The following is a 25238-nucleotide window of genomic DNA, read 5'->3' as shown; positions in this document are numbered from 1 at the left end:
TTGTGGACTTTGAAAGTATGTTAGTGGTCAAGCAGCTTCGTTTTCCTCAGCCTTCTCTGTTTTCTGGACAAAGTGACCTGAGCTGATGCCTCCTGACATGGCCGAGGAATACCTGGCCTCTAGCCGGAGGGGGCACTCACAAGGCCCCCAGCAGGTCAGGAGCAGGTTGGCAGCGCCTCTCCTTACTCTTCTAGCCTTAGCAACTAAGCAGGGAAAGGGAACAAGCTGGCTGCAGGTGAGCAGTAAATCCCTCTCTGGGAGTGAGCCTGCCGCGGTCTTCTGTGACCGACGATCACTGAGCTCTCCTAAGTGCACCGGGCCACACAGATGCTCACGGTTATGACAGCCAAAGGGAGCAAACACAGCAGGCAGTGCTCCACACACAGCCATCTTACCCCATCACGAGGAGCAGCGAAGCACCGGTACATGCTGTCACACGGACGGACCTTGGAAATGACATGCTGAGCGGAGGAAGACCATGGATTGTGGGGTTCCATTCATACAGAATGTCCAGAATGGGAAAACCTATTCAATCTGAAGGTAGATGGGTGGTTTTCGGGGGCAGGCGAAGTGTTAGGGTGACTGCTGATGGGGACAGTCTTTTTAGGTAGGTCACGAAAAGGTCCTAGATTCTGCTGTGGCAATGCTGCATGACTCTGGGAAGGCGCTGACAACCAGCCAAGGCCAAGGGATACTCTGGGCAGGCCGGTGACATGGCATGTGAACCGTGTCTCCAAAGCTTTTGCATGGTGTATTCTGACGTGTTGTAGCCTTAGATGCCTTCGAGAGTCCAACCTTCACTTTCTCAGTTGACGCTTCTTCCTTTAAACTTCGACAAGCTGAAACCGGAAAGTGTCAGCTATTCTCTTCTACCTGTGAGCGTGAGTTGCAGGTAAGCCCCTTATCCTAGGATAGTCCGTCCTCCATCTTTAAGCAGGTCCAGGTCTGCTATCTCTGAGGATAAGGGAGTTACACCAAAGGCTTGCGAGCGGGCCCCACTGCTTGGAGTCTGGCTACCCTCTTGTGAATTCTAGTCAAACTAAATATGGCCGTACTCCCTGCTCATGGTCTTCATTCTGTCACTTCCCGGTTGTCTCCACTTTGGTTACGATGGCCTTTGAGACTGCTGGGCCCAGCTGTACGCAGTGAGGCGCAGTCATGAGGGTTAACCCTGGGCCCTTGCCTGCCTGTTTACTCAGAGCACATGATTAAGAGAAACAAAAAGAGCTGCTAGCCACTGCGTTTTAATGGTAAGGAGGTTGCTTCTCTGCTGCTCTCAGGAATGTGCTAACACTGCTTCATTAACAGGGCCAATCGTGCCCTTGTCAGATACTGATTAATAAAGTCATATATTTTTTGTACAAAGCAGAGATAAGCTACAAGCTCTTAAGGCAACGTGGAAGGAGTTGGTATTCAAAGAATATACGCAAGATGGACGAGATCAGTTCTTCACTTGTTCTGGACCCAGCATTTTAGTTAGTGAAGTCCTGCCATCTTGGAAAGCTCTACAGTGTGTGTGTGTGGGTGAACCACTCTAAGAGTGGTACCCTCTCTCACCCTGTGGCCTTTAAGACTTTGCTCCACCACAGAGTCCTGCACACGGCCCCCTCCCTCCCATGCAGGATATGACACTGCCTCAAAGACTCTTGGCCCCCAATCAGCACTATACTTAGATCTCATCAGGTGACATAGCCCAGAGGGCTCAACGGAGTGAACACTGACAGCCAGAAAGCTAAAGCTAGGTTGTAAGGCATGCTTTCCGAGCCACTCTCAGAGTGTCTGGCTGGAACTGGTAGCAAGGGGCTCCAAGTGGAAGCTAGATCTACACCAAGAAGACAGGTCAGCTCAGCCCTGTGCACAGACATGCGTGTACAAAGTTCACATCTGCCTTCACACACGTACTCTTTCTAGCACATTAGTAGAAGGTTTTGAGTCTGCAGCTCCCACCGTGAATGTGTGAGACTGTCTAGAGTCATAACCTGGGCATATTCCACTTAAACACTGTGTGTCACACCCCAACTAATGAGAATGGGGTGAGGGCTGTGTGGGCACCGAGGTGTGGTTTTGCTCTTTCATAAAGACTCACCCTTGACAGCCAACTGGATCCTCAGAAAGTAATCAATTTCAATGTATTGTAAAATGGTTAAAATCCATTTTAACGAAAGCACACTAGCTTCTACTGGCTTTCCTATCCAAACTTGGAGTCACAGCAATGCCATAGCACTCTGAGGTGAAGTTATTCTAGGTACACAAACACCCCAGGGTACATACAATGAGACAAGCGTGTACACATACCCTGTTTCTCATACGCTCTCACACATGCTCACAATTAAAAAAGAGTATGTGTGCACACACAAACCTTCACATATGTGTATAAACAGGTGCACACATACTCTTTCAGGATACAGGTGAACCCGCACCCTTGCATAAACAGTCAGTGTGCATGCACACAGACTAACTCTTGCTGCAGCTCTCAGTCCTGTCAGCAGTCACGTGCTGACAGGATTCCGACTGTCTGTAGCTTCTATTCCTCCTGTACATAAGAAGTAGCACACAAGAACCAGGAGACTGGAAGCACTCAGAAGACGAAGGCAGGGGGACTGCTAACTAGAGGCCAGCCCACACCCAAAGTAACACATAAACACTTACTTCCAATCCCTGACCAGCCTCAGTCACCTTCTTTATTTTTCCTGGCTGCTTGTTAGGTTTTTTGTCAGCTTGATGGGGACTACAGTCATCTGGGAAGAGGGACAGCTCAACTGAGACAATGCTTCCACCAAGCCTAGAGGCAAGTCTGTGGGGCCCTTTCTCGATGGATGACTGGTCTGGGAGGCCCTGGGAGGCCCAGCCCACTCTAGGCCTTGCTGCTGCTGCCGGGCAAGTGGTCCCGGCTTGAATACATAAGCTAAGTGAGCTGGTCAGCAGTGCTCCTCTGCCACTTCAGCTTCAGCTCCTGCTGCCTGGCTCCTGCTGAACTTCTGCCACGACTTGCCTTCATGACGGACTGGGAGTGGGACGGGTAAGCCATGAAAACCCCTTTCACCACCATGCTTTTGGCCGTGGGCTTTATCAGAACATCAGGAGGTGTTAGCACTGGTGTTAGGTGCAGTTTAAGTCATCAGAGTGGTTTCTGTGCAGAACTCCTCTACTGTTTTTGAGGCCAGCGGACTTCTCCCCAAAGATACCACATGGGCCACTCCACGCTGTGCGTGGCCCCTTAGGGCCCACATCCTGCTTCTGCACCACACCATCAGGATCTTTCTTGTGAGGACCAGTCTGGGAGACAGGAGGCTTCAATGGCTTTTAGACTTTTGTTTCGAAACGAGTGAACATATGCCTTTTATGATAGAAAGTGTGCAAATGCTACAGGCCGTAGGTGAAATCCACAGGCAGTAAGTGTGAGCAAGACCACAGGCCGTGAGAGCGCCTCAACACAGCCCTCCACTCGAGCAGGTCGGTGGGTCAGTTAGCTGCCAGCCCTGGTGTTTCAGGAGGAGTGGGGAGCAGCAGAGGTTACCTCAGCCCCTACCAGCTTGGCATAGACAGACCAAACATGCCTATACCCAGCTTCTCAGTGCCTGGAACATGGCTTCCTGGCCCTGTACACCTACTGTGTGAGCACAGGCTTCTCTCTGTGTACAGTTCAGCCCAGGGACACAGTAGCTGACCTTCACAAGACCCTTGAGAGACTTCAGTCAATCCCCCGAGGCCTGTAGCTAACAAATGGGGGAAACCGAGGCACAAGGGAGGTGAGACGACCTGTTCCAGACCTTGAGGCTACTGAGTTATGAGTTGGACTTCCAGTCAGCCACCAGGCTTTGTGTCTGCTGGGACTTTGGTGGCTCTGAGGGTGTGAGTCTGGAAAACTCAAGTTTGGGTGCTGTTCTCAGACAAAGAACTTAACCAAAAGCATGTAACAGAGGGGTTCCTCCCTACCCCTCCCCGGTCTCCAATGTGGTTTAATTAGACACAGGACTCTGTGGTACTGTGGTGGAGGGCGAGGGAAACACCCTGTGTCCCAGCCCTGCTGCCTGCCACCTAAGGGACCATACTATGTCAAGTACTCTGGTTTGCATGCTGCACCCTGCGGATGTCTGGGGAATGGGGATCTGGGTGCCAGACTCTGCGTTTCTTCCAACCACGACTCTCCCCATTCCTCTCATAACTGAGAGGTCAACTGGAAGCAGATTTCGGAGAGCCAGGTACCTTCCTCATGCCAACCTGCCTCCCCAGATTCCTGTCCTAGGTCTTGAACTACCCCAGCCCACTCTCAATGGGCCTTTCCCATGTATAGGAAGCACTAGAGAGAGCCCAGACTCTTCTGACCCTCACTTGGCCAGAGAATGGTTGCCTCCCACCAATCCTTGAATGTTCAGCATGGAGAAGTAAAGGAAACATGAGTCTCGGTTTCTTATAGAGATCCAAGTCAGAGGTAGGCAGGGCCTTGGCTAACGGCCCTCCTAAGTTTGCTGGACAGCACTCTGAAGATAATAAGAGGTCCAGGAGAGTCAGGATAGAATGTATCCCTGCATCTGGGCTGCTAGGCTCACCATGCACCTCCTGCAGCCTCAGGTGTGAACAGGAAGTACATGAGAAATAACTTATGGCTAGGATAACGGCTTCGGGGCACCACCTGGCTCTGGCCTGCCCAGTGGGCTGCTTGACCTGACACTCCCAGGCTGTGGGCAGAAGACAGACTCCAGGCATCCACATGTTGTCTCCACCCCAGGGTTGGCTCGACAGCTCGGCTGTGATTCAGTCTGTATTTATGAGATACTGCAGTGGTTACCAGAGAGTACAACCATAATCGAAAAAACTGAAAATAACTGTTGGCAGAAAAGCCCATATTTAGGGCAAACCTCTTTCAGTAATTCCCAGGGCTTTGTGAAGTCACCCGTCCAGACAGATTGCAGAAGTCCCACAAAGGAATGAGGAGTGCCAAGGTCTTGGGGGAGGAGAGGGATAGACTACCAGGCCCTGCCCATCCTCAGCTGTGGGCCTGCACCAACTCTGATAAGGTGAATTCAAGAAAAACAGGAGAGCAGGCCCTACTACCGGTGACACCAGCAGACAGCAGGATACACTGGTGACAAGAATGTCCCTTCTCTTCCTCTCCTTCCAGAAGATCGCTAACTTCTAAGGCCTTCAATTATGCCCCTAGTGCGACACCAGGAACCCACTGTGGGTTGTTTGGGCCACTCTTGGCTGTAGAGCACTTGGGCAGTCCTTTTGCAAGCGCTCCCTGTCGGCTCACAGATACCCGCCATCCTCTTGAAGGCCCTTCACTCTCGGGCTCTTCTCTCACCCGTCATCAGACCAGACCCCTCCAGGAAACCTCAGTGGCCAGAGACCCAGAAATACTGCTGACAGAAGCATGTGGGAATCGCTCGATTGTGATACCATATAGTTAGAGTGCATGACTTGCCTACAAGCCTCACTTTTTTAAGTTGTTAAGTTGAACAGTTCTGTGGCTTTCAGCAAAATTCAGAGTTGCACGGTTACCACCACAGTCTAATTCCAGAGTGTTCTCATCACCCCCAAAAGAAACCCAGAACTGAGGGTACCCCTCCCTGTCCTCGGCTAACCACCCCAGGCGGGGATTTGTCCTGGTCAATGGACTGTTGCAGAGTTTATTTACACAAGTAAGAGCCTGTGTGGGTACGGGCCCAGGTCTTCCTTCTGTTAGGACAGTGTACCTTGTATTTCCCACTTAATATTGTAAAGACGCTGGGTTTTAATTCCTGAGCAAGCCTTCTTCCTGATGTTCAAGGAGGTCTTCAGTACAGGCTGACAGTCAAGACCCAGCTTTGGGAATCCATGCGGATAAGGGTCCTGAGTGGCAGGCAGCCTCCAGTGAGGGGCGAGCTGCAGCAGGACAGGGAATAACCAAGTCTGTCTCTTGTGTAGACTCCCAGAGGACATCGTACAACCCACAGACATCTGGTCCAATGGAATTCTAGCTAGCAGGCCTCATTTGAGCACGTGTAGTATTCTGTAACTTAAAAGTCCAGCATCATGTGTGTGTGTGTGTGTGTGTGTGTGTGTGTGTGTGTGTGTGTGTGTGTGTGTGTTAGGGGGATGAAGACTTTGGAGGCAGACTCAGGAACAATCCTGGCTCATCACCTGATGCCCTGTGGCTCCAGAAAGTGTCCTGTCCTGTCTGGGACTCAGTTCTGTCCTCTGTGAAAGGAGCAGTTCCACTTCTTAGAAAGACTGTAAGTGGGGAAACCTTGTACTCAAGGAGAGCGGACACGGAAGCTGGGAGTGTGTGTGAAGCCTGCAGGGGAGGGGGGAGGGGTCCTGGCACCACTCTGAGGCAAGGAGCCCTGGGTGCTCTCCTAGGTCCTGGCTGTACAACAAATGCATCCACTCGAGAGCAAGCTCACCACCATCTTCTCATTCGTGCCTAAAACAGTCCGTAACTGCATGCCCACAGCCAACAGATAGGACTTCGGAAGTCCCTACCCCTATGGGCCTCCCATGTGTCCTGAGGTTTTGACCCCTCCTGTCTTATACACAAAACAACCACACAGCATCGGGACAAGAAACGGGTCTGAGGCACTGCCTGGACAGACACTGGACAGCTAAGCATCTTTCGGTGTGAGACATGCCTCCCAGCAGGAAAGAAGGTCTAAGAAAGCCTGTTCCAAGAATGGCAAACCCAGAGGACGGAGAGTAGCGACCACTCTGGCCCCCTTGTGCTGGACAGCAGAATGGATCTCTCTGGTGCTGTGCTGCACATCCTTGCAAGTGGGCTACAGACTGAGACCCCTGTGCAAGCGAAGCCTCTTTCCTCTGCCCATGATGGCGCTTCCTGTGCTTTCCCGCCCTTGTATATGGTTCTTAGAGCTTTGCTGACACAAGAAAGCCTTGTCCAGCTGGGAAGAGATGAGAACAAACATTGCTCAAAAGACCCGGCAGTTCCCTACAGCTCATGGACCGCAGCCTCCATGTGAGTTCCTGAGGCGACACAGACATGGAGTTCTGCCAGGGGGCAAGAGTGTGGGAAGCTCAGGCACAAGAGTCCTGCTGGTTCTTTGGTCTGTGCATAAGGAGTAGGCTCTAAAGATACTAAAGCATTCAGACGCTGGTCTATAAGAAGGGCAAATCTACAGATGCCAGTCAGTGTACAGTGTGAACACATTTGCCCAGAAGGCTGTTAAAGAAGCCTCGTATCCTAGATGCACAGAACACATGAAACTCAAGAAGGATGACCAAAATGCAAATGCTTCACTCCTTCTTTAAAAGGGGAACAAGAATACCCTTGGGAGGGAATAGGGAGGCAAAGTTTAGAACAGAGGCAGAAGGAACACCCATTCAGAGCCTGCCCCGCACATATACAGCCACAAAACTAGATAAGATGGATGAAGCAAAGAAGTGCAGGCCGATAGGAACCGGATGTAGATCTCTCCTGAGAGACACAGCCAGAATACAGCAAATACATAGGCGAATGCCAGCAGCAATCCACTGAACTGAGAACGGGACCCCCATTGAAGGATCAGAGAAAGGACTGGAAGAGCTTGAAGGGGCTCAAGACCTCATATGAACAACAATGCCAACCAACCAGAGCTTCCAGGGACTAAGCCACTACCCAAAGACTATGCATGGACTGATCCTGGACTCTGACCTCATAAGTAGCAATGAATAGCCTAGTAAGAGCACCAGTGGAAGGGGAAGCCCTGGGTTCTGCCAAGACTGAACCCCCAGTGAACGTGATTGTTGGGGGGAGGGCAGTAATGGGACGGGGAGGGGAACACCCATAAAGAAGGGGAGGGGGAGGGGTTAGGAGGATGTTTGCCTGGAAACTGGGAAAGGTAATAACAACTGAAATGTAAATAAGAAATATCCAATTTAATAAAGATGAAAAAAAAAAAAAGAAGTCTCATTAGGTGTCAGCCTGATCCCAGAAACAAGAAAGCTGGAGATCTCTCAATTTTATGATTCAGACTGGCGGGAGGTTCATCGGTCTTAAGCACAGGTGTGCAGAGGCACAGACGGTGCATGGCATGGGTAGAGGAGCTGTTCATGTGGCGACTACCGTCAGGGAGGCTTGCTTCACATGCAGGAGTGCTTTTCGGCATGTACATCCCAGCCGTCTAAGCCTTGAGTCTAAACGCTGTCATCTGTGTCTAAATTCGTGCCAGGAGTTACCCAGAACACCAAAAGCACGTGCCTTCACATCTTTTTATGCAAAGTCAGCGTGACCACATGAAGGATTCCATCTGATCCTTAAGGAATCATTAGCAACCCTGACAGCTGGGCATCTGGCTGAGTGAGGAGCACGGCCGTGCATGCACGACTGAGTTCTATCCCTAGTGCTGGGGAGAAATCCTGCAGATGTAGAAGTTACAATACTTATGGCAGTGCCTCTTACCGAGGGGCCACGTGACCATTCCCACAGCTAAGGGTATTTTTCTGGATGGTCTCTGAGTCTGCCCTCCCCACTGAGGTCATCTGGCAGGGTCCCAGTCCTAACTGCAGGAACTCCCAAACCTGTATACAGCACATATCTGACCCCCTGGCTGTGGCCTTCTCGCTCCCATACAGGAGTGAGGAGAATGATGCAGAGGGACAGACAGACGGGCAGATCTTTCTGGAACAGGAGTGCTAGAGCTGTCAGTTCTGGGCCCTGCTCCTAGCAAACTCAGTGCAGAACACTCGAGTCTCCAGAACTCATTTCCTACCAGAATGGATGTTTTTCTGGTTCAGAAAGACCCAGAGCGATGATAATCGGAGTGGCGTGGCTAGTGCTCTGCATGTGCTGACAGGAACTGGGGAATGCCTTCCTGGCCCCAGTGTGCACACTGTGAACCCCAGGCAAACCACAGAGGTGCTTAGCGCCATATTTCCTATGACTTCCCCATGGAGTACCTGTGCACAGGAGGCAGGGATGAGACAGTGGGAAAGGCAGCCTCAGGTCTTGAGGAACACATTTTAGCATGGGACAATTATCTCCCAAGAGATTTGCTTTTTGAAAAAGAAAATATAATCCCTTGCCTTTGATCTGGAATATCCAACAAGGCCACCGACAGACATCAAAGATAAAAGATGTTTTACAGTAATCTGTACCTTGATATACCAACGACTGGAAAGTTCTGAGGTGGACGGCAGTGACGCCCACCTAACAGTGTGGACACACTGATTGCCACTGGAACGTGTATCTCAAAATGGCTAAGATGATAAACTCATAACATATCTTATAAAAAGCAGATCATTGTGTCAGTGGCACTACTAGCCTTCATCATTTCCCAAAGTCTACCTCAGTCCTCACATGGATCCGTGTAGCCGGCTCCATGTGGGAACCGGAACGTGTGGCTGGACATGGCCAGGGTGAGCACACACACCCTGGTTCGCTGCCACGGAAAAACGACAACCAAATAAACAGCTCTGACTTCAGTGGGCGTCCTCACCCCAGCCCTCTGTCTGCCTTTGCTAACTGCAGTAGAGCGGCTGGAGGAGGAGGAGCCTTGCACACAGGTGGTGACCCCTGTGCTGACCCACTTTCCCACAGGGGAGGTGGGAGGTACAGAGATAAGGGCAAAACAGGAAGAGAAAAGTGCTGTGTAAGAGGAAATCCAACTCTCCCGAGCATTTCTGGAAAAAGTGTTCATGGTGGAAATTTTCGTATCTCTGGACTCCGCCGAACGGAGAGAAGCGAATCACGCCTGCAACGACCTCCTCACCATAACGTGCAGAAAGCAGGGCTCTGTGTGCTCTCAGGTGACGGCTTAGGAGCCTCTGTGTGCTGAGTCATGGGGAAGTTGGGCCACAGGCTATGTCCCAAGACTCCTGGGGCTGAGAGCTGAGGAAAACCCAGATCACATAAGGGCCCTCACAGGGAATGAAGTCTGAGGGGCCCTGATGTCAGAATTCTTACAGAGGGGGACTCTGGGAGTTGACAGCGCTTTGGGAGAGTGAGTTGGGAATAATATGGATGGGACAGAGAGACTGAGGTGGGGTGTTCTGAGGGCCCAACGGGGGCTGAGTGAGAGTGTAACTGGGATGTGCTCCGTAAACTATGGAGGCCACTGAGCTGTGCCCCTGCGGTTACTTAAGAGCAGGGGAGCACAGGAGAAAAGAGAGACAGTGAGAGGTCGGCTTAGCTGGGGTCCAGGAGCATTTCTGGAGACTTCTGTGAGCACGGCTAGGCCGAACATGACATGGGAAAGCTGCCCACGATGCTAGGAGACAGGCTGGAACCGGACACAGGGAAAGCGGGAAAAGGCAAGTAAGCACCTGGGCACTACAAACTCAGCACCAGAACGGAGATAGGTACCAAGGAGGTGGTTTCCAGCAGGGAACCGGAAACCATGGCCTGAGGCAGCTTCCCTGCTCCAGGTGGCTTCTCAAGATCTCTCTCTCTCTCCTTCTCTCTCTGGTGAGTCCCGACTGCAGGGTGAACTGTTCGTGAGCCCAGCTGTGCCGCCTGCACTGACTGACAAGCTCCATGGCTACCATCTATCTGAACAAGGTATCTTCTGACACCGAAAGCCTTTTGAATAGACTGGGATACAACACGGGGCCAGTGTCCAGGTCTTCCCCCAGGGACTAACTAGAGCCAACACCTACCTGTCTCAGCCCAGCAACGTTTTGGCTTTGGATTCAGAACTACCAGCAGCTTGGTATCTAAATGGCTCCTGAGCTTGGTAGCCCAACAGCTGCACATGGAGCTCCAGCCTCTGGTGGAGAGAGAGCTGTGTTCCCGAGCTTCGGGTAGTTGCCGTGACCATGCCACAGATGTCCCAATTCAAGGCAATCTGAATGCCAAGTCTCCCTGGTCCGACCTCCAACTCACCTGTTGTGGGGGCCTCACATTCTGCCTCCCTGAAGCCTCCGGTGAAGATGAGATTTTCCCCAGAGCTCCTTAACCTATGTGACAGCTCCTACGTGAGCACCTACTGTCTACAGGCCCTACTGAGCCCTTACTGTCTGTAGGCACTCATGGAGAGTGCAGCTCCTAGCGTTCCTACCATGTCTTCCCAGTGCAAACTTCTGCTGGCACCCCTAAGTTGACCTGCACCTCAACTCCCTTCCTGACACCCTACATGACCTTGTGCCTGTCCCAGAGGCTCCTGTTCTCACCCCACAGTTCATTTCCAGTGATACGGGCACTGCCTCCTCACAAAGCCTCCTGGGCGGGTCTCACGCTGTAGCCTTTTGACCCGGCCTTCCTTCAGCGCATGCCCTGCTTATTCTGAGCACAGCACCTGTCATCTGGAGAAAGCTGCAGGCCACTCCGCTCGAGGGCAGGAGCCTTAGCCTAACCTTACATCCCTAGGAGGCAGCAGAGCTCGGAGCACAAAGTAGGTACCTAATAAGAAAAGGCGTCCTGTAACCGAGTGGCTAACTGAACCAACCCTCAGAGTCATGGCTTAATGGAGAGTGCATGACAAGTCTTCCAGAGTGCCTCTGGCGGTGGACTAAACACCTGAGCAGGGAGTGGCAGTCTGTTACAGCGATGTTGATGATGACGATGACGACAATGATGATGATGGCCTATACAGGAGAAGGTTTTCTTGCGGAGGGCTCTTGATTTTATGGTATAAAGTTTGAGCTGGCTGACTTAGGAGCCTACATCTGGGTCAAAGGGGACAAAACACTACCATGACTTTTGAGAGGTCACATGTCTAAAATCTCTGTGTTAAAGCAAATGACTCCAGCCAACCCCTGTGGTCCTGTCAGGCCACGTGGGTAGCTATGGAGCCCCCACTGGACACCTTTGGGTAGCATAGCCTGCATGTCCACTACCAGCAGGAGGCCTGCTCTGCCTACCACCTCTGTTGGACTTCTCTGTGTAAGCAGCCTCTGCTGGCTTCTCAGGAGGCTCCACTCAACCATCCGCTCTGCGGTGGCCCCCAGAGCTGCATGACCACATGCTTGATTTTCTCGACAATGCCCACAATGGCTGGGCTCACACTGCCCGTTGTAATTTATCGTGTGGCCCCCATGCTGAGAGGGCTGATGTCACACTTGATGTCCTCACCACAGAACCTAGGAGAGGCCAGTGAGCTTTTGGGGAAGGAGTGAACCCTCTAGCTTGCACATCTGAGATGGATCACCACGAGACAAGATCCCATGGGCAGTATCCTAGTTATTGAGCGGCCTCTTAGTGGTCTAGACAGGGTGCAGGTTACCCAGCAGCCACTGTAGCTGTTAGAAGAATTCCTTACATGTAAAATCACTGTCCCATGACAGGACCCTAAGTTACTCAGGAAGTCAGGAGGGCAGCCCTCTTAGACTATTACATGATTTATGGAAGTAAGGGGGACAGCCCTCTCTTAGACCATCTATTATATGGTTTTTGTTCAGAAATCCACATCACCTTGGCTCCAGGGTATCATCAGCCTAAATTTATATATATATATATATATATATATATATATATATATATATATATATATATACCTATTTACTGCCACCCACCCAGTGAGCGATTCCGATGCCAGAGAGAAGAAACAAGATGACATTTGCCTTTCTAACACACTGGTCAAGTGACAGCCAACTAATTAGGCCATCATGTGAGCTGCTCACATGAGCGGTATCCACACTGCCAGATGACATGTGACAGGAGGGTAGATGCTACAGGCTGACAAAGTGAGGTCAAGAGGAGCATCCGTGGAAGTCAACACCAGGTGCCTGCCCGGGAGGCAGGTTCCCAGGGCTTGCAGCAGCTGGGGGACGGCCACCATCTGCATGGCCCCAGTCCTTTTGGCAGGAAGACTGGTCTTCGCCATCGTGTCTGAGAAGACAAATCTAAAGACTGCGTTTCCATAGGGCATAACTACGTTCAAAGATGCCTCAGATACAATGCTGAAGTCCTACTGAGGACAGGAGCATGGACTTATACACCTTCCCTGATCTAATAAACCCGGCAAGAATTCGTTTATCCCAAGAGATAAACTGACAGCTCTGTTAAGCTGAATGAAGAAAGGCTGGGGAAACCAGCCACAAAGGTGCTGGTGGCATTTAGGTTCATCGTGACAGGAGATGCTCATCAACCCACAGCTGCAAAAAGACAAAAATATAGCGCCAGGCCAAGGCCATCTCCATGCATGGATACAATGACCTGTTTATTGCCAGCACATCCGAGGTCTGGAACAACACTGCCAAATGGTGAATGTTGTCTTGGGGGAGGGGATTATTCCCCCCGAGTTTCTCTACACAAATATGTCACAAACAGAAACATCTTAAAACAACAATTTATAGAGCACTTCACAGTCAGGTGTATTTCTGACGCATTGCACTTCGAAAGCAAGAAGTCAAATTATAAACACTAGGCCTGACTGTGTGAGAGAAGTCGAGACCAGAGGGAAAGAAAAGCATTAGCTGAGCAGGTGTGAAAATCTCACCATTTGCACACCAGGTCCCCGATAGGGCTGCTGGAGAAGGCTAATCCTAGACAAGCTGGCCAGCAAGGGCACAAGGACACAAGGCAGACAAGCTGAGGCCTACGGGGTGGCTGTGAGTGGCTCCCAGACAGCCACGTTCCTCTGAGTGGTGGGTGCCTCTGGTACGCAGCCCTTCACAAGCTGCCTCAGCACATTCTCCCCACGCCTACTCTGAGCCAGGGCTGCAGGCCTGTTGTTTTCTCCGCGTTCCCACGGTAGTGTAGCGAGAGCCTTTTTGGCCTTTTGAAAAAAGCAAAACAGAACAAAACAAAACCAACATAAAAAAAAAAAAGACAGAAAGGAAATCTCCAAAACACGCAGGTTTCTGGGAACTGGGATGGCCCCAAAGCTCACGTGCTGCACAGCGGAGCCTGTCCAGCAGAGAGTTGAGAGCCAGCTCCATGCCTGTCCCTGTACGCACCGGGGCAGGACAACACAGTGGGGTCGGAGAGCAGAGTGTGCTTTAAAGGCAGCGCTAGGCAGCCTCTGAGGAGAGAGTAACCTGGGAGCTCAGGCTGCTCACTGGTAAGGAACCCTCCTACCAAGAGCTGACGCTAAGAATCCAGGGGAAACACTCTGAGCAGCATTCTTATCCTTAAAACTCTCGGAGAGTCTGAAACCAAAGTGGAACCGCTCCACTTCCTCTGAAGAGCGCTCCTTACTTTCCACAGCAACTCAATTAAATGAAAACACAGACAAACGTAAACTCGGATACATCTAAGCATTTGCAGCTAAGTGTGCTTTGTTCATTCTAGGAACCCGAAGTGCCCAGAACAGCTAATGTTAGGAACCCCCACCCCCCACCCGGGCAGGAGCCCACCTTGCTCTGGGCAGGGCCTGGAGGTAGACAAGATCATGGGCGTCACTGGTGCTTGAAGGACTGACCTGATGAATTAGTGGTAATGATGTTAGTGTTTGTACTTCCTGTTTATTCTGCTAGAAATAGGAGGAGGCACAAGGAGGATCCCTCCTGGCCTCACTTCCAGCAGCGTCCCGAGTGTTCCTGCACCGGCTAGGGAAGGTAGGAGGGGAAGGCAGCGAAAAGAAAATGAGCCACTGAAACTCACTGGGGCTGCAACCTAGGCACGCAAGCCATGCATTCTGACCGCTTTGTTACTGTCTCTATGAACTTGATCATCCTGGACTTTGTTACTGTCTCTATGAACTTGATCATCCTGGACTTTGTTTTCACACACACCAAACTCTCATTACTCGGGGCTCTTTCTTTCTGGGAAGTCGCTAAGAGCAATGTGAGTTAGTGAAGCCAGGGCCATGAGCCCTGGAGAAAGATATGCTTGGGTTTCACGAGACTCCAGTCATGATGCTTTCAACAACCAATTAGCATCCCACCTTGCTGAGCTCATGGCCGGTGGACCTGAACGACACGTCTGTTAACACAACATCTCCACGAGGCAGGTCACCACACCCTAGGCTGAGAACCTTAGGGGGCACTCAGGCCTTAGGCTCCAGGCCACTGGACAGACGGAAATCACCAACAAAAAAGAAAGCAACACAAAAATGACAACGGAGTCGGTGGACAGAGTGTGCAAGAGACAGATGCCAGCAGGAACTCAGACAACTCGAGGTGCTTTGCTGTATGTCCTCAGCCAGAAACGTATATGTCAAGTGCACCAGTGACCAGAAAACCACCCTAAGAATTGACTCAGGGTTGCAAGTAAATATTAGCAAACAGACATGCTCTCAACCACAGACCCCTTCCATAACAAGAGCAGGACATCTGTCCCCGTGTCCCAGCTTAGTTCCCTCAGCGAACCATTTGTGATACCCACCGCCATGAGGCAGTACTTAGCAGGGTAGCATTCCCTCCTGTGGGCATGCACACTTGGTGCTCTGGTCCCTGGCAGGTAGGTTCTTGGGCTGTGTTCACTCTTGGGCTGTTGTGAATGGTGCTGAGTGCTGTCTTTACGTGGGGACTTACCCCGACCCAGGCCCGCTGGCAGGGTTAGTTAAAGGGACACTTCATTTTTCACCTTATTGTTATGTCCTTGTGTGTCTGGAGGCAAGAGACTATTATTGTAAGAGGCAGACTGAATGTTTTGAGCAGAGCTGGGGGCTTCATACATTTATGAAGATGGTCATATAGTTTCTTCTTAAAAACCCGTGTCAGCTAGGGTTGGAATGACGGCTCTCATTTTAGAGCATTTACTGCCCTTCCCAGCACCCACACTGCACTGTTCACAATCACCTGTAAGTCTAGCTTCTGGGGATCTGATACCTTCTTCTAGCCTCCAGGGGCACTCCCATGCAACAACCAGAAGTGCACAGGAGAGAGTCACACACACACACACACACACACACACACACACACACACACACACACTACAGGAAGTGACCTGGGCCTCATTGGGTAGGACTCATGGTGGTAGCACCATGATGAGGGTTCAATAAGAACTGGCCTCTCCAGATCAATGGACACTTGATCTTCATGGTTATGGGCCGACAAGACGGTCCTGCAGACAAAGGTGTCCAGCCGTCCACAGACATACAGATGCCTAGACCCTTCCCCAACACAGTTACTCCAGTAAAACTGCACAGGAGAGTGAAAAGACGGCTCTGAGCGATCCAGAGGTGTGATGAGAGGCCAGGACAGGACGCACGGGCCCTGGCTGAGAGTTCGTAGATGTGGGCATTGCACAGCAATCCAGGAAGCAGATGTCACTTTCCCACCTCAGAAAGGATGGTGGGGCCTACGAGAAGGACCTGGGTTCATTTGACAGACGAACTCACTCTGAAAAACACAGTCTTGTGAGTACCACGCTGCTCCTCACAGCAGAGGAAGACTAACGAAGAGGAAAAAGAAATAATATGGACAGGGAGACTGGGCCTCCACATGCTGAAGGAGGGAAGCCACCTGAACTGTGGGTGAGGATGACGCAGCCCCACCTAGAACATGCAGACCCGAGCTCCCGCCCACTCCAGGTTCAGCAGCTCCATGCTAAGGGGCTCTCAAGATAGCCTGCCTCTACTGGGACCTCAGAGCCCCCACTCCACAGCCAGAAAACATTAGCTTCTTTCAGGACGGGTAACAAGGCCCACGTGCATGGGCGACAACTCTCCAGAACCTTCACCCTCTGCCTGTCCCTGTGAGTGAGGCTCTGAGCTGTGGTCACTGTGGCATAGCCAAGAACCAGCCCCGGGATCCCCATAGTCTGGTGGAGATGAATCACAAGCCACTCTAAGAATCTGTAGTAGGTTAACATCCAGAGAGAAGAAGAGGACAGACGAGCAGCGGAAACCATGAACTGATTAGAGCAGATTGAAACTGGCCTGTCTGAGCAGAGTTCCAGGGAGGGGTAGTGGGATGCAGGGGTTTGCACCAGGACCAGCTGTGGCTACCACAGAGGACAGAGAAGAGCTAAGAGGGCACTGTAGGCTGCAGGGAGCATGGGAGTCCTGATTCCAGTGTCTCCTACGAGGGACGGACTAGTCAACTCTCTGCAGCATCAGCAACACCCAGGTTCTGCTATGGAACAGATGCTGGCATGTTCTCATTTTGCACCAGAGAACTGGACTAAAGTGAGGTCAGGGTCTCCTCCATCACCCATGACCACAAATAAGAATGGCACAAGTCAACAGGCCACAGACAGCCCTTCGGCATGCCATGTGTTATGCTCAGTAACTCGAGCAGTGCCGTGTCACCCCCACTTTGCAAACAATGACACTAGGGTGCAGGGAACAGACACAGGCCTGGCCAACAGTTCGGAGTCTCACGGCCAACTTCCCACCTTGGCTCTTCATGCCCTCACTCAGCCCTTGACAGCGCCTCACCCTGGGTCTTTCTGTGAAAAGCCACGAGAAGGATCTGAAGTCACATGACAGATGACCTCACACTAAAAGGCCAGACTTGTAAGTGCCATGCTGCTACTGGGGCAGAGCAAGGAAGAAAACGAGGTAACACCAAAGGATGCTGGGAAAACACACCTATGCCAAGGCCTTCTCAGCTGGCATGGCTTTCTGGAACATGGCTTTACTGGGGTTCTCTACTGGTTCCTCAGATCGTGCACACTGCACACAACAGTGCTCACGATGTTCAAAGTAGGTCCGTCCCAGGCAAAGGGTAATGATTAGTAAACTGATTATAAAAGTGCTCTTTTTTGTACTTCTAAGCTTCCCTTGCAGCTAGCTCTTTCCTTTAACATGTTCCTAAATGACAAGGTTCTGCCTAGCTTAGATGAGAGGGAAAAAACCTGAAGTGCATTTCTGAGAGGAAGGCAGGGTGAGTTCATAGGAGACCAAGCTGACCCCGCTCCAACCCCTCCTGACTTCAGCCACCAACCTATACCTACATCTGTAAGCTATTTCAAGACAAAACATCGGTTGCTTACAACAATGGTAGGATTTTAGAGGTTAAAGTTAACCAAATTTAAAGTTAATATTTTCCCTAGTCTTACAAAGATGTGAAAAGTACACACTTAACTAGGGCCCTCAAGTTTAGCTCTTAGGATGACAAATGCCTCTTTGTTACCGAATTCACTTGCCTCTAGTCAAAATACCCAAAATACCAGCATTATTAACTCTTCATAAAAGACTGAAAGCATCTGCATTATTCTTCTTACATCTTTATAGGGCAGAGGTCAGCGCTATTTAAGGTGAAAAAGGCAGCGTGACTACTTTTAAGACCTTTAAACAAATTAGCATTGCTCTGAGAATTAATTTTAAAGTCTACTACGAAAGGCCAGAGAACTGAATCTCAGTGTCTCACACCAGCAGTTAAAAGTTCTACTCTTTTCCTTAAGTGACTGCTACGGGAGCGGAGTGCACAGCTTCCCCCTACCTCGCTTCTGGATGAAGACTCGAAGCAAGGGGTTCGCACTTGAGACGGCCTTGCAGAAGTTGTCGTCATTGTTGATGGGCAGCAGGTCCCCGTGTACATCAGCATAGCCAATGGTCACTTCGGTGTTGGAGATGTGGTGGGTGTGCACCACCAGCTGGTAGAAATCTTCAAACTTCCCAGGCTTGTGGCGGTCCAAGGAGAACCTTCGGAACTCGGCCCCAAACTACAAGGCAAGAGACGGGGGGAGATTAATTCTGGGGAAGAGATGGTGAGAAGACGGCACAATGTGCTTATGGAACAGTGCGGTAATCAAGTCCACTCCGCAGTCTTGGGACTGAGTGAGTCGGATTCTATATAAAACATATAAAATTTTATTTTTAATGTTTGCTTTAAAGTTTTAGGTTCTCAGATGACTTTAAAAAAATCCCCTTTGTTTGGATTAATCTTCCCCATGTTTCCTACTCCTCCCTGCTTGAACCTTTCCACTCACGGAATCGACTACCACATTATCCATGGACTACTTACTATCTTCCTTTAAGCACCCACCATGGCCTCTTACAAGTTTTCTGGCTCCTACAACAGTAACTCCAAGTAAACACACGCCAGGACCCACAGACGAGAGGCAACAGAAAGACGCTGTGCAGGTGGCTGGAGGCAAAAGGCATTGACTGTAAGTTTGTGAATCTTACGAACTGTGACAACTGTGATACTTGTGGAACAGTGACGCTTCTGTTAGGGGTGACCAACTGCTTTTGATTTACTGCCCCATACCATAGGAGGGAATCCACGCTGGGTACTGAAGCCTGGTCAAAAACCCATCATGGCAGGGGGGGAACGGAAGGCCACAGGGGGAACTCAACATTGCTATTTAGCTAAACCGACAACACAGCGAGCAACCTTCTAAATATTTATGTTTATAACCACAAATGCTTAATCAGAGAGGGTTCTCTTTCCAGCGAATCATGGTGAATGAAGCTCGTGGTGTTGGTCAGATGCCTGCTCTGGGTCTGCCCCGGAATGGGTCCCTCAGCAGAGCTCAGGGAGCCTTACCCCTCACTGCTGAGCTATTTGCTAAAGATAGGGAGAAGGGAAGTCACTGTCTTCAGCTGTGGACCCAGTGGTGACCCCCAGCAGGCTTCGATGGACAGTTCTAATCATATGCTAACACAGATGGCCCCGATGTAAACTAAATGGGTCACCAAAACAAACCGGAAAGTCATCAACGTTGGAAGAGGACAGGCAGGGAGGAAGGAGAAGCATGACGCAGATGGGAGACGTGAGATACGTGTGGGGGAGGAGCAGTCAGGTCAGGATGCAATTATATACAAGTTGAGTTAGAAAGAAAGAAAGAAAGGAATAACAGGGGAAATGAAAAGAGGACCAGCTTCCTTTCAAAAGAGCAGTCAGCTTCCGCCTCTGCACAGTAACTGGCGGCTCTGTATTTTCTACAGAGCCTGGGCCTGACCTGGTTGCCCATGGAGCTGCTCCCAGAGCTTGTGTTTGCCTCCAGAAGACCCCAGCCCACAGCCTGCAGGTCACCTCTTGAAGGCTGCAAGGAGATGACCACGGTCAGTATGACCTGAGAGTCTTAGCTCACACTAGTCTGCAGCATAATTAAGAGGTAAGAAACAGGGCTGGAAAGTATCCAGAGTTAAATGTTGAATGTTACACGAGAACTGCCATTACGGCATCTGGACATTATACTGGACAGGTCATCTCAAGTCACTGGGGTCTGCGTCAGAAACCACCTCAATGCTCTCGGGTTTGGGGCCGTATCCCAGGAATTTGTGTTTCTAAGAAAACCTCCCAGAAGTAACCAGTGTTAGCCTGGGTCCGCATACAGAAGGCCAGTGGCATAAGGAAAATGGCTCCCAGAGAACTGTGTGAAGACAGACTTGCCTGAGAAGCGACTGCTGGTTCCACTTCTTGCCGGTCACACAGAGCAAAGCCAACCTCTCGCCTAACTCCTCTGCCCAGGACACCCAAACAAAGGAACAATTCGAAATGTTGGCAAAACTCTATATTCAGTGACTAGTCAGACCTACCGTCCCCGCCCACACACACACAGTAGGGGAAGAAGTATGGCCAAGAGTTAGTGTCTGGCCAGTCACATTTATGCCCAGCTAATGCCCTGGAAAGGGCTCTGGCTCATCTCTGCTGGTGTCAGAGGTGAAGATCTTTCACCCCAGCATTTCTTCTCAGAAATTAACAAAGACACGGTGCCATCAGTGGGCAGCCAGTCGGAGCACACTGGTCTTCATTCAGAGGGGTTGGAAACCTCTAAAATACAAGAGATAAAGCCTACAGTCCAAGTTCTACATGATCCTTTCCCAATGTAGGTATCCAATCAGATCGTAACACATTTACTTCATGTTTCCCGTCTGTAGCTGACTTCTGCCGAGTCCTTGAGCACACCCCTTTCTTCTCAAGGAAGACTTGAAAGACCGTAAGGGTGAGTAATGCCCCCGGGAGCATTTCTCTCCCATCCTTGTTTGGGTCTCCTCAGCAGGATGCATCACCGTACACTCACCTGAGGAACTCCCTTCCCTCTGCTCACAGCACCCTACACTGCAGACTCAGCACCCAGAAGCTCCCACACTCAGTACCCAAGTTCCCCAGCAAGGTTCCCACCTCAGTTTCACCTGGCAACTCGTCGGCACGCAGCTCGACATAGTTTTCACTATTTGGACAATTTTCCTAAAACGTGTGCCTTCCTGTAGCAATTTGGAAAGACAAAGGAATTCAGACTTTTCTTGGCCTGAGAAGTCTGGTTTGTGTTTGACCTTGTGACCTGCCTGCCGCTCAATCAGAGAGCCGGTCGTGTTTACTGTTAGATGCTGGTCACATCTCCAACAGAGAGGTGAGAAATGCATTTTACCTAGAAATTAATTATTTTCCACTTAACATCAGAGTAAACAAGGGGCCTTTGAATGAAGGATTTAGTAGGTACGACTCGGTAATGCCACAGGATCCTTGGTAATGCCACAGGATCCTTGGTAATGCCACAGGATCCTTGGTAATGCCACAGGATCCTTGGTGATGCCATAGGATCCTTGGTGATGCCATAGGATCCTTGGCAATGCCACGAATGTTTCTACCTTTCAAACACTGAGAAGCCACATGGCTCTAAGGACCAGATAACACATCTTGCCTATCAAGTGCTCTCCCGTTGTTCACTTTACTCGGAATCAGAAACTGTTCATATGGAACTCCCAGCAAACAGATTACCTAAATGATTCTCCTGGTTGAGCTACTCTTGACACGTGACCTAGGGAGAGGTCAAAGAGCCCTCTCCTCACCTCCTCACCTCGGCGGCCTCACTACACCTGGCTGCTTTCACTGACGGAGCATTGGATCTGTGTGTGAGCGAAGCTCATGATGGTGTTGACATCTGTAGCAGTAAAAAGCAGACAAAGAAGACATTTTCCAGGTCACTGAGCAATAAGTACCTTTCATTAAACGAAGGGTTTGTAAGATGCTTATCCTGCATGACCTGCAGTTATCGACCAACCTCTGTACCTATATTTCAGTCATAACTTGGTAGACGTTGTAATAACTCGATGTAGAATTCTTAAGAGGTAAATTCTATAATCCGCAGTAGCCATTTTTGTTTTTATTTAAAAATGTAGTTCTTTAATAGCTCCATGTTTTTACATAATTTTTATTTCTACGTGTATATAGTGTGTCTCAATCACATCAGACCTAGACCTTCCCTCCCCTCCTCCAGCCTCAGCCCTGCTCCCCTCCCCTGTGTCCTCTTCTTTGGGAAGCGGTTGCTGTGTGCACATGTGTGTGCCTGTCCCATGAAAACTCTCGGCAGCCACTCTCTTGATATTTGCTGTTCTGTTTTGTTGGTTTGCCTTCTTGCTTTGGGCACAGGGTCTTGCTATATAGATTAGTTTAAGCTCAGTTCTTGCCTTTCCTGCCTCAGCCTGGGGAGAGGCGATTACAGAAGTCTGACACCACAGCTGGCTCATTTTAGTCATTTGTACAATGTAGGGATGGTTGTTTCAATACATCTCCAATGATGTATGCCTCTCTCTCTCTCTCTCTCTCTCTCTCTCTCTCTCTCTCTCTCTGTGTGTGTGTGTGTGTGTGTGTGTGTGTGTCTGTGTCTGTGTCTGTGTGTCTGTCTGTCTGTCTGTGTTGCCTAAGCTGGTCTTGAACTCTCAGACTTAAGAGATTTCCGTACCCCGGTCTCCTGAGTGATGTCATTACAAGCGTGTGCCAGTGTTCCTACCTCTGGAGCTCTTTCCAGTTGTCAAACTGGAAATACCACTGGCCACAATCCAGGAGTGACTTTTAACCGAGGTTTTATAGCCATATGAAAATATTTCAAATTAAACTTATCTAAACTTTACACAGAAGCCCGGTAGATAATCAAGCATAAATTAGTGGGACAGAAGAATAGAAGAAAAATTTCTTGAGATAACAAAGAAATTTCAAAGAGAAAAGGAATTATGTAAATTTTCTGATCAGTGCCTATTCTATTTTAAAATGTCTAATAGAAATACCAAGCCACCCCATTCAGAATTCACTGTCTACACTGAAAAGTTCAGCTGGGTGTGGTGACATGCACACAGGCAGGAACATGAGCTTGCCTGTGCGCGTGAGCGCCCACACACACACAGACCCCTCCCAAAGTTGCCTTACTGGGTCTAGCTAGGCCAGCAAGCAAGATACTATATAATAGAGTATATATAGGGAAGGGGAAAGCCCCTCTTTCCCACCAGCACTCAACTCAAACAGCTGACTCCTTTTTCCTGGAAGAACTGATTCTAGGCACACGGAAAGACGTGAACATAGCCTGGTGCAGGTCACCTTTCCAGAAGTGTACTTATCAAAGAAAGGAGCGACCAGCCTGAGCCATCTCCCGGCAGTCCCTATCAACACAGGAGAGATAGGACCTCTTCTAATGTGTGTAAACCCAAGTGCTTATAATAACACAAACCGTCAGACTTTTAAGAGTGCTTATTATGATAAAACTATCAAATAAGAGAAACAATCAAGTACTCTTTACAGGAAGAATGTCATTGGGAAATTCACAGGTATGTAACTCCTTAGTTTCCACAACTTTCAGCAAAATAAATTGTCACTCCATTGGTGACCTCAGTCTTTATGTCTGCCAGAGGACAGTAAACACCGAGGGAGGCCATCACCTTCACCTATTAAAGCTTAAAGAGAAATTAATCGAAATACAAAATTCTTAGACCAGTAAGCAAAAGTACATTATGCTCAGCTGGGGATGTGGCTCGTGTCTGGGATCCTATCATTCAAGAGACTGGGGCAGGAGGATTGCCACAAGTTCCAGGACAGCCTGGACCACACAGCAGAACCCTGTCTCACCTAAAAGTGAACTTCATTTTGATTCATATATTCAACAACAACAATTAGACGACTATATAGTTCAAAAAAGATACATGTATAATAATATAGATCATCTCAACTAATCTGTCTGTCATCTGCCTCCTCTCCCCTCCCCTCCCCCCCGTCTCTTGAAATGAGGAACTGCCAGCTCAGTGAGAGATCCTGTCTCAAGGCAATAAGTCAGTGATGAAGGCAGATATCTTCCTGCCTCCTCAGCCTCCAGATGTATGCTCCCCCTCAACCATGTGTAATTACAAACATACACACACACACACACACACACACACACACACACACACACACACACGAAAAGAAAGAGTCGTGAGAAAACATACACTCACATGGAGACTAAAGTACATCATACCAAATCTTACAGAATGTGGCAGCAGCACGCACAGGGAAACTTAGAGGTCTAAACCCCTAAAGGGAAATGCATTAACTTAAACGTGCATCACTAGAAACTAAAAGGGAAAAAAAAGTTCGAATGTAACCCGAGCAAGCAGAAAAAAGTGGACAGAAGATGAGCGAAAGGAAGAAAGGAAGGAAGGAAAGAAGGAAGGAAGGAAGGAAGGGAGGAAGGAAGGAAGGGAGGGAGGAAGGAAGGAAGGAAGACAGACAGAAAGCAAGCAAGCAGAAAGCTGGGCCTTTGAAAAGATCAACAAGATCAATACATCTTTAAGTAGGGGGAAAAATCTAATTATTCAGATCGTGAAGGAAAGGGGGGACATTGCTGTGGATCTTTAGGAAAGAGGGATTATGAATCTTCCACTAGCAATGGCCACTGTGATAAGGATCCCCGCAGGAGGTTTCTGGTCTAGGACTCGGCTCAGGAGACATGGGAAGATGAGTCTGAGCACTGCGTAAGGGCAGAAATCCAGGAAGCCGGACAAGTCCCACAAACATGGAGCTGAAGGAGACAGGAACCAACCGGGACATGTGCCAGTGGCCAAGCCGGGACAATCTGAGCAAGAAAACAAAACAGCACAAGATAAACATCCACTGATGTAAACAGATGCCAGAGTAAACACTTGACAGACAGAACTTCCATGCAGAAGAATACCAAAGGAGTTATCTGAGCTCGTCACTCTCAAGGAGGGGGGCACGATTCTTCATCTTCTGCACATGGGGTATGCATGCATAAGGAACTTCCCCCCAAGGGTACAGTGTGGGAAAGCAGGAGAGCGATTTCACAGTGGGGTCTCTGGACACACTTCTCTCCTTGGAGGTCATCACCAGTGGCAAGTCACGGTGGCCAGCGTGGGCGCCTGGTGTGATGGATAGAAACGGCACACTGCCCTTGTGGTTTTCCCTTTCAGAGTCAGATTCTGGGTCTAATGACAGAGAGCTCAACAAACAACAAAATCCCCATCAAGGGACACTCTGTAAAACAACGGCCGTCGGTCCTCAAAAGCAAAAGGCCATCAAAACCCAGGACAGTCAGAGGGGCTAGCACGGTCAGAAGGAGGCATCATGGGGCTGGGGATTTAGCTCAGTGATAGAGCGCTTACCTAGGAAGCGCAAGGCCCTGGGTTCGGTCCTCAGCTCTGAAAAAAAGAACCAAAAAAAAAAAAAAAAAAAAAAAAAAAAAGAAGGAGGCATCACAGATGAGTGGAAGGCCTTGCCCTGGATGAGGTCTTGGAACTTCAGGTTAGAAAGAACAGCGGGGAAAACTAAACCTGAATAAACCA

The 25238-nt window shown here is 49.7% G+C and overlaps 1 protein-coding gene across 1 annotated transcript in view; it reads right to left on the bottom strand.

Moving 5' to 3' along the window:
* Nucleotides 1–25238, bottom strand: part of Pard6g (par-6 family cell polarity regulator gamma) — a 67050-nt gene that overhangs the window by 18307 nt on the left and 23505 nt on the right. Inside the window, exon 2 of the mRNA NM_001100973.2 lies at nt 18184–18406. Within this exon, the coding sequence (NP_001094443.2) occupies nt 18184–18406 (223 nt within the window). The remainder of the gene's footprint in view (nt 1–18183; nt 18407–25238) is intronic.

This window comes from Rattus norvegicus, chromosome 18 (genome assembly GCF_036323735.1).
Source record: "Rattus norvegicus strain BN/NHsdMcwi chromosome 18, GRCr8, whole genome shotgun sequence".
NCBI classification, from domain to species: domain Eukaryota; kingdom Metazoa; phylum Chordata; class Mammalia; order Rodentia; family Muridae; genus Rattus; species Rattus norvegicus.
Note: the sequence above shows the minus strand (reverse complement) of the source record. Positions and strands in the feature narration are given on the sequence as shown.